The 14,745-nt window shown below is 43.3% G+C and overlaps 1 protein-coding gene across 2 annotated transcripts in view; it reads left to right on the top strand.

Moving 5' to 3' along the window:
- Window positions 1-10,644, top strand: part of LOC102387661 (rab GTPase-binding effector protein 1-like) — a 42,529-nt gene extending 31,885 nt beyond the window's left edge. For both annotated transcript variants that reach the window (XM_014527448.2, XM_025195472.1), the window contains 3 exons: window positions 2,262-2,390; window positions 8,827-9,030; window positions 10,460-10,644. In XM_014527448.2, coding sequence (XP_014382934.2) covers window positions 2,262-2,390; window positions 8,827-9,030; window positions 10,460-10,629 — 503 coding nt within the window. In that variant the 3' untranslated portion in view covers window positions 10,630-10,644. The remainder of the gene's footprint in view (window positions 1-2,261; window positions 2,391-8,826; window positions 9,031-10,459) is intronic.
- Window positions 10,645-14,745: the final 4,101 nt, after the last annotated feature.

Genomic DNA, 14,745 nt, shown 5'->3' with positions numbered 1-14,745 from the left:
TAGCCCCGCCGACCGTGACCTCGCATTGTCGGCCCGTGTTCATCTTGGGGTCAGTAATGACTACAAGATCCCTTTCTGCCTCCGTGCTCTCAAGAAGGGAGTTTCCCATCTTATAAGTGTGCTGCTGGTTTCTACTGCCCAAGTGCAGCACCCTGCACTTGTCAGTATTGAAACGCATCCTGTTTTTGTTAGCCCACCCCTGCAACCTATCCGGGTCTTGCTGCAGTCTGGTGCAGTAATGGCAGTTACTGCGTAGTCCTTTAGTACTTGCTAAAGCAAGTACTAAAGGACTGCGCAGTAACAAATGCACAGTTGGGGGCACGTATAGACGCTTCCACTATGTTCATGTGAGAATGCTAGAAACTAGGGCTGTGCGAAGCTTCAGTCCCTGATTTGATTTGGCTCGATTCAGTGGCTGAATCTCCAAATCCGAATTGAATCAGAGGATCCTTTAATCTCTCTGAACTGAATTGTAACGCTCCAAATCAGTTCGGAGAGATTCAGAATGATTTGGCAATTCAGACATAGACACAGCTTTAAGTGTTTTTTTCTATATACCTCTAGGTACCAGGCGGCTCGTGAATGCTGTGATGCTGGGACACATGGAGTGTCCTACAGGAGCACAGGGGGCTCCCCACTGTGTTGTCAGCATACCCCGGAAGTAGACCAGAAGCACTTACGAGTCTGCCAGGGAGTGCACAGAGGACCCCCCCCTGTGCCCCCCTGGCTCAGCGAGTGGTGCCTCCTGGGTCTGGGGGGGCACCTGGGGTCCCCTCGCATGCAATTGCCAAGCTGGGTGGGGGGGACGGACGGGGGGAGGGGCACGGGGAGGCCCCCTCAGCATGCTCTCAGGTAGACCCAGAAGTGGACCAGAAATACTTCCGGTCCACTTCCAGGTTCGCTGCTGAACGTGTGCCCCCCCACCCCACACACGCTCCTGTGGGATGCTCCATCTACCCGAGTGTCACAGCAGCGTTCACAAGCTGCACTGGTACCTCGAGGTATGTAGAAAAAACATTTAAAGCTGCATCTGCGTCCGAATCACTGATTCTCCAAATTGGCATCGAATCGGGGACAGTGATCTGAATCAATTAATTGAATCACTGTCTCCGATTGGAACCAAATCCGAATCGAATAGGGCCCGCTTTGCACACCCCTACTAGAAACATTCCCTGTAATGCCTTTCTGCCTGCATGAAGGTGTATGTGCACAAAATTCAGTTTCTCAATTCTTTACACAAAAGTACCCTAAATATGCTATAGAGAAGAGAGGAATTAAGAGGCATAGGTGAGAGACTCTTTTCCAGTAATTAATTTTAACTATTACTTTATAACAGCAAACTGCAAAATATAGTTTTGTTTCTAAACAATCCTTTTGTGCATATCCTCACTTGGTTTGGGTAACCTAATGCTTAGGTAAGTGAGACTGCATGGTAGCATTCTGTCATAATTGCATCTCTTAGATTCCCAAAAATACACGATATTGCAGAAGTTAGTGCATATTTTTTGCATAAGTTATTAATTACTTCACACCAAAAATAAGTGTCAAAAAATGTTTGTATTTAGGCAGGTTTAATACACATGGTAAAGTATTCATCTACCTAGCTTCTTCAAAAAAAACCCCTAAAAAACAAAAACAAAACCTGTTACTGTAAAGCAGTCTCTTAGCTTTTTTTACATGATAAAATTGTAATGTATTTTACATATTGTAACATATTCATAAAATGGTTTTGCAGAATTGGGGGTGTACTCTTAAATCAACTTTTTTGTTTGTTTGATGGACTTCTAGCATGTGACGTATTCTAGCATTTCTGGATTGTGTTCCTCCCCTTCTCCCCTCCCAGGCTTTTATGCTTTGTGTCTGTTCTGTACTTAAATTCTTAAAGAAGGATATAAAGTATGAAGGTATGAAAGTTTCCAGTACCCTAGCCAGTACTGTTTTGCTTGCGGAGAGGTATGTGTGGCTTGCATTTTTATTCTGTCTATGCACAAAAAAATCCTCACTTAGTAGAATGAAACACTTGGTAGTATAACAGTTAACAGTTCTTTTACTTGTTCCCTTTTCTCCAAGTGGAATTCAATATAAAGTTTGTTTTTGTAAAGAAACCTCAACCAGTCATCCTGACTTGTCATTGGAACACACCTGAACTAATGAGGGAAAATAAGGATTTGGGTTCACGTTTTATATAGTTGTAGCATGGGACCCTTAACTGTAAGTGATGTACCTTATCTCTTGGTTTGTTTGTTTTTTTTTGGTTTTAGTTGCTCTTCTGCAACGGGTAGCAGAATTGGAAAAAGTCAATGCTGAATTTCTGCGCACAAAGCAGCAACTTGAGCAAGAATTTAATCAAAAGAGGGCAAAATTTAAAGAGTTATACTTGGCTAAAGAAGGTAAGTTCTGAGTTCTCCGAATTATTTTAAAGATTTATTAATTGAACTTTAAGTCTCTAATAACCAACCTTCTTTTCTCTTTTATCTGGAGATAGGGAAATAAGGTTTTAAAGGAACACACTTTTTATATTGACGATGATATTGTTGGCTGTTCAGCCAGATTAGTGATATGGGTCTGATGGTTCTTATTAGCCGAGAGAGAATGCATTTTCCTGCCAGTGTTTTAGTGGCAGGTATAAATAAGAAAGTGAGCAGAAGGGAAAGGAGAGAATCCTAACCACTGTCTGTTAACCTAATTAGCATTTCAGACCTTATTAACCATTCTTGTTGGTAAACCTATTGAGAATCATACGTAACTTAATCTTCAAACAATTCTTTCTGTAGAAATCTTGATGGCTGTCAAAGCAGTTGAAATGCACATAACATTCCAAACTGTCCTATTCATTGCATGAAATAAGATAATAGTGATCCTCCATTTTTTTTCATTTTTTTTATCACATGGATGATGTTGTGATAGTATCTGCCAGACAACTGTGTCCTAGTGATAACTACAGCAATTCTTCCTATGGTAGCTTAATGTTAGGAAAATATTTGATTAATCTTAAATTTCTGCTAACAGGTTAGGTCTTCAACACTGCTCCTCCTTTTAATGCAGCAATAAGTATTAGTGGAAACAGTTGTGTATCTGTTACACAACTGTTTCCAAGCATTGCTGTATCTGTTACAGCAATGTATCCAAGCATTTTTACAAACATCCAGGTCACTCAAGGCATACCTCCATAACTTTTGTGAATTAAGTGGCACCCAATTTGGTACCCAATTTATAGACTACAGTGCTTGCCCTTTTGCACTGGGGATGGGGGATTCTCCAGGCAAGTGACCTGATATCCTGGTTGAGAATTGCTGATCTAGGCTTTTCTTTGCTGCATGGGCGACTGGTGCCACCTTAGTCGGGGGGGCACGTGCCCCTCCAGTGATCAGCCAGCGACCGGGGTGGGGAGGCATGTCCCCCCGCAGCTGGCCGCGCCAACCAGGAAGCGACTGCAGCGGCACTTCCCACTCCCCGGCTGGTGCTCTCAGGGAAGGCAGCAGTGCTCTTGCCTGCCCCCCCTCCCATCGCCGAAGTGGGGAGTGCGGCCTGTCAGGGTGCACCAGTGCTCTCAGGGGGCACACGTATACCCCCATGCACCCCCTACACATCACCACTGCGTTGCTGCTTACAGTCTTAATCACGGTAAAAGCAGCAGCTAGGAGAAAGGAGATAATACCCAATAATTTATGACCTGCGTTGTGGTGCTGAGCAGCCCTGATATGCTGGTGCCCTGCCCATGCCATTGCCTTTTACTTCCCAACCACAACCCCCCCCACCCCTGCTGGTGCCCCTCATTCCCCGCCCACAACTCCCTAGGCACATGGGGAGCATAGCCCTCCCAGAAGTGCTCGCAATGGTGGGGAGCCAGCCTGCCCCCCCAGATAAGCCGCCCATGGCTCCGTCCCACTCCCCACACAAGTCCTGCATCCGTGCTTTCCAGCCCTGGGCCCCAAGCCCCACGCACCATCCCGGGTGGGCAATAGCCCCAGCCCCAATCCTGCCCAGCTACCTTCCACCTTCACTATGGGGGCCTCAGTCGTGTTTCCCCCCACCATGACTTGTCTGCAGGAGCTGCTTTCCAGGCTGCCTGTCGGCCATGTGCATATGTACGCGTGCAAACTTATTTCCTGTGCTTTTCTCCTTAAAATCAGAAAAGGTGTTTTTTACTGCGATTTTTCCATGGCGAATGTAAAACCCGGATGCCTGGTAATCAGTAGCTTGGTATCATGTTATTACGTGGTATTCAGTAGTGTTTTACATTTTGAATGAATGCTCAATCTGAAGTGAAATGTAAGCAGCTAAACTTAGTAGTTTAAATTTGATGGCTAAGGGCAATTTTATATAATAATGCTCTTTAAAAACAATTAGGACTCAACTAGCTCATAACTGAAGACTGGAGAAAGGCATTTGGTTTCTATTTTAAGAGCAAAATTGATTTTATTTTTTAATTTAAACAGTCTTCCTGTCCTTAAAATAGGCAAATGAAGCCAGAAAATGCTGCTGCAGAAGTGCAGCTTTTTACATGCTTATAAGATCAGAAGTATGCAGATAAGACTTTCAAGGGTGGCTAATTCTGCAGTTTTTTTAGGAGTTGGATCGAGAGAAATGACAATGTAAATATTGGACACTGCTGGAGAAGGCTCAACAACATCTTCACCCTTTCCCAAACTAAAACAACTAGAAATGAATGGTTTCTGTGCCTGCATAAATACCAGGAAGGGGAAGGAGTGGGGGGCAAAGAAAAACCTAATCTGGATAGATAACTTTGCTATTTCAAAGCATTTGTCTTGAGGATCCTTGTATAGCATGTTCATTTCTACATATGTCTAGACTTTAGGTTAATGAGTCTTGACCTAGATTGGGTCATTTGGACACTGTCAGAATACAAATGACAACAGATCTTACAGCTTTCTTATAGGATTTAACTGTCTGTGTTAGAGGCATTTTACAAGTGTTGGGTATTTTTATTGCCATTTTATAAATGAGGAAATTAAGCCAATGAGAGAAGTGTGTACTAGAGCCAGAAATAGAATGCATCTCTTAGCTCCCTGTCCGATGCTGTGACCTCAAGACTATACTTCTTACCAGGTTTGGCTGCTTGTTAGTTTCCATTTCGCTAATTGAATCATTGTGTTAAGTTTGTAGCTGTGTTGTAGCTCTGGAGTGGGAGAAAAACGAAAATTAAAGCTCAGTGTCAGAGAAGATTTGGTTGTTTGGACGTGTTGCATTCTCATTTACATGATTTTGCTGTCACCATGGAGAGGTGCAGCATATAGCTGGCTGGTGTTAAAAATTTTACTGCAAACAGGCTGCCTCTACACATGCGCTTAAACTGTTGAGTAGACTAATTAGCTGCCAAGTAAAGCATCATCACTTACGTGTGCAGCAGTATTAGGCTGCAGTAAACTAATTAACACAGCAGTAAGATAGTTGGGGACAGTACTGTCTTCCGCTGGGGTAATTTACTATGATTTAAATGCACGTGTAGACACTGCAGGCGTAAGTTCCGCCCTGTCAGCCCAGCCAGTTGGGGGCCAGTTGGGGGCTCCTACCTGCCACCTAGCCACACAGCTCCATGCTTTCAGCACCCTCATGCCCTAGCCAGCCCTTCCACTGCCTGACACTGCCGCTAGGAACCTGAGGCTGACCCCCGTGCTACCTGCCAACCTGGGCCTGCTCAAATTGCTGCTGTGTCAGACGTATGTGTAGACTCTGTGCCCAAGAGTAGTTTACTCCAGCTTAAACGGCTCCAGAGTTTATTGCTTCACATTTAATTGCACATGTAGACGCACCCACATAGTGTAGACCATGACTTGGCAGAATGATATTCCGTAGGCTATGTTCCTTTCTACACTGGCTGCAAAAATGCATTTAATATGTTGCAGACCTTTCCTTTTTAAGGTTGTAGTATTCATTAGAAAGTTAGACTGAACGCTGCATAGTGTATGCCTTATTAGTTTGACATTATTGCAGTATGCTTTTAAATGTCTTTTTTAAGGAATATGAAATTATATACATTTAAATTAAGCATACTGGAAAAAATTTTAACACATCTTTGTGTAGTTTAACTAGCTCTATGATGCAATTTCATGAAACATGAACGTTCAGGAATTATTAGTCTTCTAGATTTTTTTTTTTAATGAAATAAAGATTAATTAGCCCTAAAGAGAAAAGCAGGGTTGAAAAACATGGAAATAGCAAAACAATAAAAAATGATAATAGATGCGTAAACCTAAAACTAGGTATTGAAATTAAAGTTGTAAATAGCTACTTTTCTGTCCTTTTTTTCCTATAGAGTGTAACAGCCAAGGGCCTTGGACTCTGTATACAGAACGTGTCTTAGTTTTTGTAAAGTTTTTGGATTCTGTGGCACTTCGTAGCAGAACAAGTTTTGCACCTCCTTCCTGTAGATTAAATATAGAGGTTAATAATGAACTAAGATAAGTATGCTGATCCCTTGTTTATTTTGCTTACATTTATAGCAACCCAGCAGCTGCAACATACTGAAAAGTTAACAGGACAAAAACCTATATCGGACTATTCAGATGTCAGTTTGAGCAGGTGGATAGCTTGAACATTTTCGGCACTGTGGCAGAAAAGGAAAGGCTGTCGGGCATTATAGGATACATACACTAGCTGGAGGTTTCTGCTAAAATGATCAACAGTGAAACAGTTGATGCTGCTTAATTCTTCTTGAGAGTAAATCTTTCGTTTAGATAAATGGTGTAATTGATACCTTGCCATAGCTCTTGGTTTAGGTCAGGGGTGGGCAAAATACAGCCCGTGGACCAAATCTGGCCACCAGCTGATTGGATTCAGCCCATAGGCAGGCACCCACCAGTTAATTGTATCCACCCCATCTGTGGCTGCCCCTGCTGTGCTCTGCCTGTGGATGAGTCCTGCCTGGGGCAGAGCATGCTGTGCTCCCAACCTCCACTGCCAGCAGGCCAAGCTTCTGAGCAGGGCTTCTGTTGATGCCACTGCCCAGGGAAACTGCTGGGCTCCCCCAGCCTCCAGCAACTCCTCTTTCTGTCCCTGCTGCAGTGCTCCGGGCAGCAGATAGGGAGGAGAAGCTGTAATGTTGAGGGGAGCAGGGTGGGCTCCGCCTGCAGCTCACTCTGGTCCTGCTCATGCTGGGCGGGGGAGTGTGTGTGGGTGGAGGGCAGGGGGGGTGCTTGAAGAAGCTCAGCTGCTCACAAAGCCCTGATGGGCAGGCAGGGATAGACAGGAGGTAGGGAACAGCAGCAGGAGCACCGTGCACTTGGTGCAGCCCTGCTGGGCAGGCGTGTGAGAGAGAAAAGCAACAGGAGCAAGAGCCAGCACAGGCTCAGCTGCAGCCCCACCGGGCAGGTGTGGGAATGAGACTAAGAGAGCTGGTGATGCCAAGTGTGGCTCCCTGCCCCACCTCCTCTCTTGCAGGGGCATCTATTGCTGCCAGCCAGCGGCAGCTGCTTTCCTGCCCTTTGCAGCACACTGTGAACCAGGCAGGCAGCGCCCGTCCCCTTCTCCCTCTCCTTGCATGCAGAGGGGCTGGGCTCAGCCACATCTCAAAGAGCAGACATGGGAGAAGCCCCCCACATGAGCACGCCCAATCCACCCACAGCCCACACATGCACCCACCCCCCTCTATACCCACACACACACCCAACACCGTCCCACACACCCCACCATACACATCCCACACACATACACCCACACTCTGACCCCCACCTCACACATGCATACCCACACCCCACACACACCTATACCTCCCCATATATGCACCTACACCCCCTCACACATCCCACCCCCTCATCAAGCCCACACACGTCCAACAGTCCCACACACTTCACACTCCAACCAGACCTCACACGCATCCACATATACACCCCACTCTCACCATGCAGTCCCACACACCCCACACCTCAACCACACACACACATTGCATACCCACACATCCCTAACCACATCCTCCCCTATCTACACACACACACACACACACACACACACACACACACACACACACACACTATACAAGCAAACCCCCACCCCTAAAGGAGTACTTCCTGGACAAGGAGAGACTCCTAGTGGCAAAGATCAAGCGTTTGGGGGTGGGATGGCAACTAGGGGGCGGGGCACCTGTCATGGAGTAGGGATACCCTTGCAGCACTCCACGCCTCTCCAAAACTCATTAAACAGCTCTGCAGCCAAAACAGGCCCCGGTTTAGGTGGTTCTCAGCACAGTTGTGGCAGAAGGTAAATTTTGGCTTTAGCTTGCGTGGAGGGCAGGTAATAAATAACACTTAGCATTTCTGTATGCCCATAATACTAGGATCTTGCAGTGTTGTTATGCCTCTAATGAGGCAATAAAGTAGCATCCCACTCTTTACAAATGTATAAGCTTGAACCACAGAGGTTAAGTGGCTAAATTAAGGCCAGGCAGCAAGTTAGTAGCAAAATTAGGTAAGCAACTCCATTTTCTTGACTCATGCTCCTATCCTTGAATTTATAGGTCATGGTTGCTACCAGCATATTCATTAAGTGACACAGAGTAGATACATTTGGGTTTAATTGGGAATATTGATTGACGGGTGATATTTACAGCATCTGCTTTGTAGTACCTTCAGTGTTTATATTGCATGAATGAGCAATAAGTTGAAAAATGATCCAAGAAGCGGAAGAAATCTCCCCAAATAAATCAAGAATGTTACTTCAGTCTTTTTGTTAGACACCATGGATAAATGTTTTAACATCAATCACATTTTCCTCCCTTTACAACAGAAACTGGTGCTTTAGTAGCAGATAATACTGCATTTCAAACTGAATTTGTTAACCAAAATAAATGGAAATCATGCTTCTTTTCAGAGGACCTAAAAAGGCAAAATGCAGTACTACAAGCAGCACAAGATGATTTAGGACAACTGCGGACACAGCTAATGGAAGCCCAGGCTGAAATGGAGAACATCAAAGCTGTAGCTACAGTATCAGAAAATACAAAGCAGGAAGCTATTGATGAAGTAAAGAGACAATGGCAAGAAGAAGTGGCTTCACTACAAGCTGTTATGAAAGGTAAGGTGAAAGAAAGTTAGTGAACAAGATGCTACAAGATAGCTGTGCTTTGTACTTGGTGTTGTACAGAATGTAGGCAGATATACAGATCTTGCTTTGGGGCAGTTATGAACTAGAGTGACAACTTCAGTTTTAGCTAATCAATTCCAAGATGGTCAGAATCACCCTGGTCTGTCTTGAGGCTATACTGAGGTGCAGAGTAACTGGAACACTCTGCTAGGAAGTCTCTAGCATGTACTATGTATTCTTTAAGGACCGAGCTTGTGGTCTTCAGTTTTTCACAAAGAAAAACAAGTTCTGTGAGATCTGGCTGACGTGAAAGCAGTTTATAGCTGACAGTACGATTCTCTGCTTCTGTGTGCAGATTTGGCTTTGTTTCCAAGCCCTTAATTGTCCCTTCAGTGCCAACACATGGATTCTTCCCTGCCTTGTAACTAAATATGTCACTCTGCCACAGAATCTTATTCTTTTGCTGCAACAACCTGTACAATAGGTGACATTCTGGTGCACAGCACAATTACTGAGGTATTCTTGAGCCAAAATACCTACAAGAAGGAACACATAGACCTTTAAGACATAAAAGCCATTGTTTTAATTAACCTGACTGTATTACTAGCAGTGTTATATTAACTTATATTACATTATATTACCAGTATTATATTTAACTTATATTACATTTCAGGTTGACAGCATGATATCTGTAAATCAGCTTGAATAATGATAGTGGTTTTAAATTTCACACCAGCACAATCTACAATCATCTGCAAAGACTCAGTAGTTTTGTGATTCCATATCTTCCATTTCTGGAAGTATAATCTAATACTCTAAATATGTCACATAGACATTAATATATCTGTTTAAATTAAAATGATGCATGTATATGCTGACTTTCCTGTTTCTCTTGAGGTAGTAATACTTTGAAAACCAGTGTACTTACTCTGAGTACTTTCCATTGCTCCATAACGATACCCCTTTGCTAATTAAGGATCATTCTTTAAAGGGAGTTCCCTCTAAAGCAACCATTGGCAAAGAAGCTAGTGTGTATAATACAGACCCCAAGGTGGGAGGCAAAAAAATGGACTAAGCTTTTTCCAGTCTGGATACAAGGCTAAGATTTCTTTTGGTACTGTAGCTGAACAACAAATTGGTTTTAGGTGTTGCTTTTTAAGCAACACAGGTTACAGTTAAGTTTTTTTTTATTTATTTATTTTTTATTTAAATGTTTTCTTCTGGCTTGATATTTACTGATCATTTACTACCCCCACAGAAGTTTGCCAACAGGATGCTCTAGATAGCTCTTATACTTTTTCCGAAACTGATGGTAATGAGTACCTTTAAGGGTAAAAATAGAAAAGGTCAAGTGGAAGACATAGTTGGAGATTGTTTATAACTTGTATTGCAAATCACTGGTGGAAACATTGTTTTATAGAAACCGTTCGTGACTATGAGCTCCAGTTTCATCACAGACTGGAGCAAGAGCGAACTCAATGGAACCAATATCGGGAAAACATGGAAAGAGAAGTAGCAGAGTTGAGAAGGCGGCTGTCTGAGGGGCAAGAGGAGGAAAATCTAGAAAATGAAATGAAAAAGGTATGGTGAAATGTGTGAAGTGCTAACCCTATGTTAATATGTCTGATTTGTTTCTATAGTATCTTGCAAGCTGTTCCATACTTGTTCCATTGAAGTCAGATGTCATAAGTGTAAGCTTGCAGGTTCAGCTGGATGACTTGGATCTAAGTGATAAAGGTTTACAGGATTTGGCCTTCAGCTTTTAAAAGCAGGGCATTTTAAAGGATTTGTCTCTTTTATGAATTCAGAAGGTACCACATTGCAAAATGTTTTACTACAGCTTCAGGTCCTTTTCCTTAACATCTTCGTGGGGTTTTGGGGAGAGGCAGAAAAGGATCTTGGAGTCATTATTGATGCCAAAATGAACATGAGCCAACAGTGTGGGGACGCGGTCAGGAAGGCCAACTGCACCTTGTCATGCATCCACAGATGCGTCTCAAGCAGGGCCAAGGAGGTGATCCTCCCCCTCTATGCGACACTGGTCAGGCTGCAGTTGGAGTACTGCGTCCAGTTCTGGGCACCGCATTTCAGGAGGAATGTGGACAGCATGGAGAGGGTTCAGAGGAAGGCCACACACATGGCCAGGAGTCAGTAGGGCAGGCCCTACGAGGAGAGGCTAAGGGACCTGAACCTGTTCAGCCTTCGCAAGAGAAGGCTGAGGGGGAATCTACAGGCTGTTTACAAACTGGTTGGGTGGACCAGCAGGCATTGGGGGAGTCCATGTTCCCCTGAGCACTACTGGGAGTGACAAGCAATAACGGTCACAAGCTGGCAGAGGGTAGATTCAAGCTAGATATCAGGAGGAGCTACTTCACTGTCAGGGCGGCTAGGATCTGGAACCAACTTCCAAGAGAAGTGGTGCTGGCTCCTACCCTGGAGGGCTTTAAGAGGAGGCTGGATGGATCCCTTGCCAGGGTCATTTGACCCCAGTACTTTTTCCTGCCATGGCAGGGAGTCGGACTTGATGATCTGCTTAGGGCCCTTCCGACCCTAACAACTATGAACTATGAAACTATGAGTAGGAGGGGGAGGCATGTTTTTTTGTTTGTTTGTTTTTGTTTTGTATTAGCGATACTGAGATCTCAAGAAATGCATGGATCCTATTAGTCTGTGAATGCTTCTACTATGCTTTTAGGCTGTCACACTAGGTGTGTTGCATTTTTTGCCCTAAGTATTACTGTTGGCTTGCAAGGAAATGCAGACCTTTGAATTCAAAATTAGGACAAGTAGAAATCTGTGAGAAATGCTCAAATTTGTGGTAACTTCTCTCCTGCCATCTGAAAAGCTTTAAAAAATGATGTCAAAATTAGTTCAGAACCATCTTTTCCACCCCTTTTTCCCACCCATGTGCACACCCTAGATATTTATATTGTGTTTAGTACATAGGTTCAGTTTGTCAAAATATATCAATGATGTGTAAGCTTAAACACGTGTCAATGAAAATATATTGGGTGCCCATTCCAAAGGTAGAGAGGTAGTTAACTGTATTAGTCTGAAGTCAGTTAGAAGACAAGGTAGATATAGACCACATATATATATATAGAGAGAGAGAGAGAGAGAGAGAGAGAGAGAGAGATACAGGACAAACTATGTTCTTAAAATACCTTGAAGTCTGACACGTTTGAAGTGAAAGGCTAGGGTAGATGTGCACCTTCATAGACTAATACATGCACGCATGTATATGTGTGTATATATGTTAGTCTGTAAAGGTGCATATTTACCTTGACCTTTCACTCAAGGTATTTTAAGAACCTTATTTGTCCTATGTAACTTTTTTTAGATCAAATAAATATAAGGGGAAAATCTGCATAATATGAGTCTGTATGCCATTTATCTACTTCTATGAATCTGTGACTGAAACTTTCCTCTGCTGACAATACTCATATTTTAAAGCAAGCAGAGCAGGGAAAAGTGGCATCTTTGCCAGTTGCTATTACCTTGTGGCAAGACCACAGTATTGTAAATAGAAGAGTTTGGACTCTGAAACCAAAAGGTAGCCTGTGCAAGTCCATAGAATCCCATTGTTTTTAGCTAAATGCTTGATATTTCTGTTTCTGTTGGGGGTGCCTTAAATGTGGATGCCGTTTTATTTGAATAGTAAGTCCTGACAATTATAGATTGCCGTCTGAATAAAGCCTGCTTACCTGTGTTCTAGCTGTAAATGATCCATCCTGGTATCTTGCATCTTAAATTACAGGATTTGGCTAGATAAGAATCCATAGGTTTTGGCAAGTTAATGGAGATCGTAGGTGAAACCACTTCTTTGGAAGGAAGCCAACTGAGTCTCAAGTCTCAAATGTCTGAAGTTTCTGTTAAAAAATGTTAATTTAGTAAGGAATCTTTTTGTCATTACATAAATGTGGGCTGTCAAAGCTGTACTTCTTGTACATTTTATTTTAAAAACTGAAAATGAGCTACAAGCAAGACAAAAGGTCCAGGTGCTGGTGTGGTGGAATTCTTCATTCCAGTGCTGTTGAACTGAAGTTATGATTTGCTTATTTCATATCAGCATCTTAAGCAGTAGTATACCAGTACATTATGGTCATACTCAAAGTCTAATCAGGATTTGAGGTGAACATTGTGCAAACACAAATAAGGTGGCCCCTGCCCTGCACAGCATGCAACTTAAAATACTCTCCCACAGCATGCAGCATGTAAGTAAGCTAACAAACTCCTATAAACACAAATGTTCCCAGCATCTCCCCCTTAAAATAAAAACGAGATACAGGAAAGGCATTTTGCACTGTATTTCATCTTGTTGTAACAGGGCTTGAGCTTGCAGACTGCACCAAATAACAAACTAGAAAGTGGGCTACATCATCTTTGTATTCACATCCCTAGAATAGCAGATGAATATTGCAACTTTTGAAAACATGACTCTTTTAAAAAAAAATTTAAATCTGATCAAGATCCTAAAGAGGAGTCTATGAATTCTTGGAGGTTTTATGAAAGGAGTCTTCAAAGTGTAGATGAACCAAAGGAAGTGGGGAACTTGCATTCAAAGCGTCTTTTGTTTAGGACAGAGCTGTCCAGTTGACAGTGGTCAGTATATGTCCCACAGGGGGTTAAGTTATGGCCCTCCGGGCGTTACCTGGTGGATGTTTTTACTCTTTTCCCCCATCGCTCTAACTGCAACAGCAGCCAGAGTCTCCCTCTCCCACCTCTGACGGATGCTTCTTGCTCCACCTCCAGAGGACAGGGCAGTGCAGTGTGGGAGCTGAGGGGTTCACAGGCATATATGCTTTTAATTAACCTGCTAAGTATCATTTTCCCCCCCCCATACTTTTTTTTGGAGTAACTGGTGGTACCGGGCAGGTAATATTTTGATTTAGCTTTCTCTTCTGAGCTATACTTGATCAACACTGCCCCACAAAAGGTATCCAAGTCTCCTCTATGAATCTGTATTTTGGCACTTTGAGGTGATTTTTTTTGTCTGATGGAATATGTCTGGGAATTACTGTTTAGGAATAGCTATTGTGCTTTCCCATGCATTTTTTTTAAGTTTGGAGACTGACATTTCTATAGAAAGTTTCTGGATCCTGTCATCTTTACAGAGCAACAATTCCCAGAAAAAATGGGTGTAATCTTTGAGAATCAAAAATGGCAAGTGATGCTTTTTAACACTGCCAAAGAAATTTACCTGGTTTTCATGTTTTAAGCTAATTTGTTGACAATATTTCATAGATTTCATAGACATTAGGGCTGGAAGGGACCTCGGAAGATCATTGAGTCCAGCCCCCTGCCCAAGGGACAGGAAGTCAACTTGGGTCAAAGGATCCCAAGAAGATAAGTGTTCAAATGTTTCTTAAAAGGGTCCAGAGTAGGTGCTTGCACCACCTCTGGACGGAGTCTATTCCAGGTCTTGGGAGCTTGGACAGTAAAGAAGTTTTTCCTTATATCCAGCCTAAAATGGTCTTGGAGGAGTTTGTGACCGTTGGACCTTGTCATCCCTTGGGGTGCTCTGATGAACAGGCGTTCCCTCAGATCCTGATGTACACCCCTGATGTACTTATAGGCTGCCACCAGGTCACCCCTGAGCTTGCGTTTGTGCAGCCTGAAGAATCCCATGGCGCTCAGCCTCTTTTTATAAGGCCTGTTCTCTTGCCCTCTGACAATGTGTGTGGCTCTCCTCAGGACTCTCTCAAG

This window comes from Alligator sinensis, unplaced genomic scaffold, assembly GCF_000455745.1.
Source record: "Alligator sinensis unplaced genomic scaffold, ASM45574v1 scaffold1250_1, whole genome shotgun sequence".
NCBI classification, from domain to species: Eukaryota; Metazoa; Chordata; order Crocodylia; family Alligatoridae; genus Alligator; species Alligator sinensis.
Note: the sequence above shows the minus strand (reverse complement) of the source record. Positions and strands in the feature narration are given on the sequence as shown.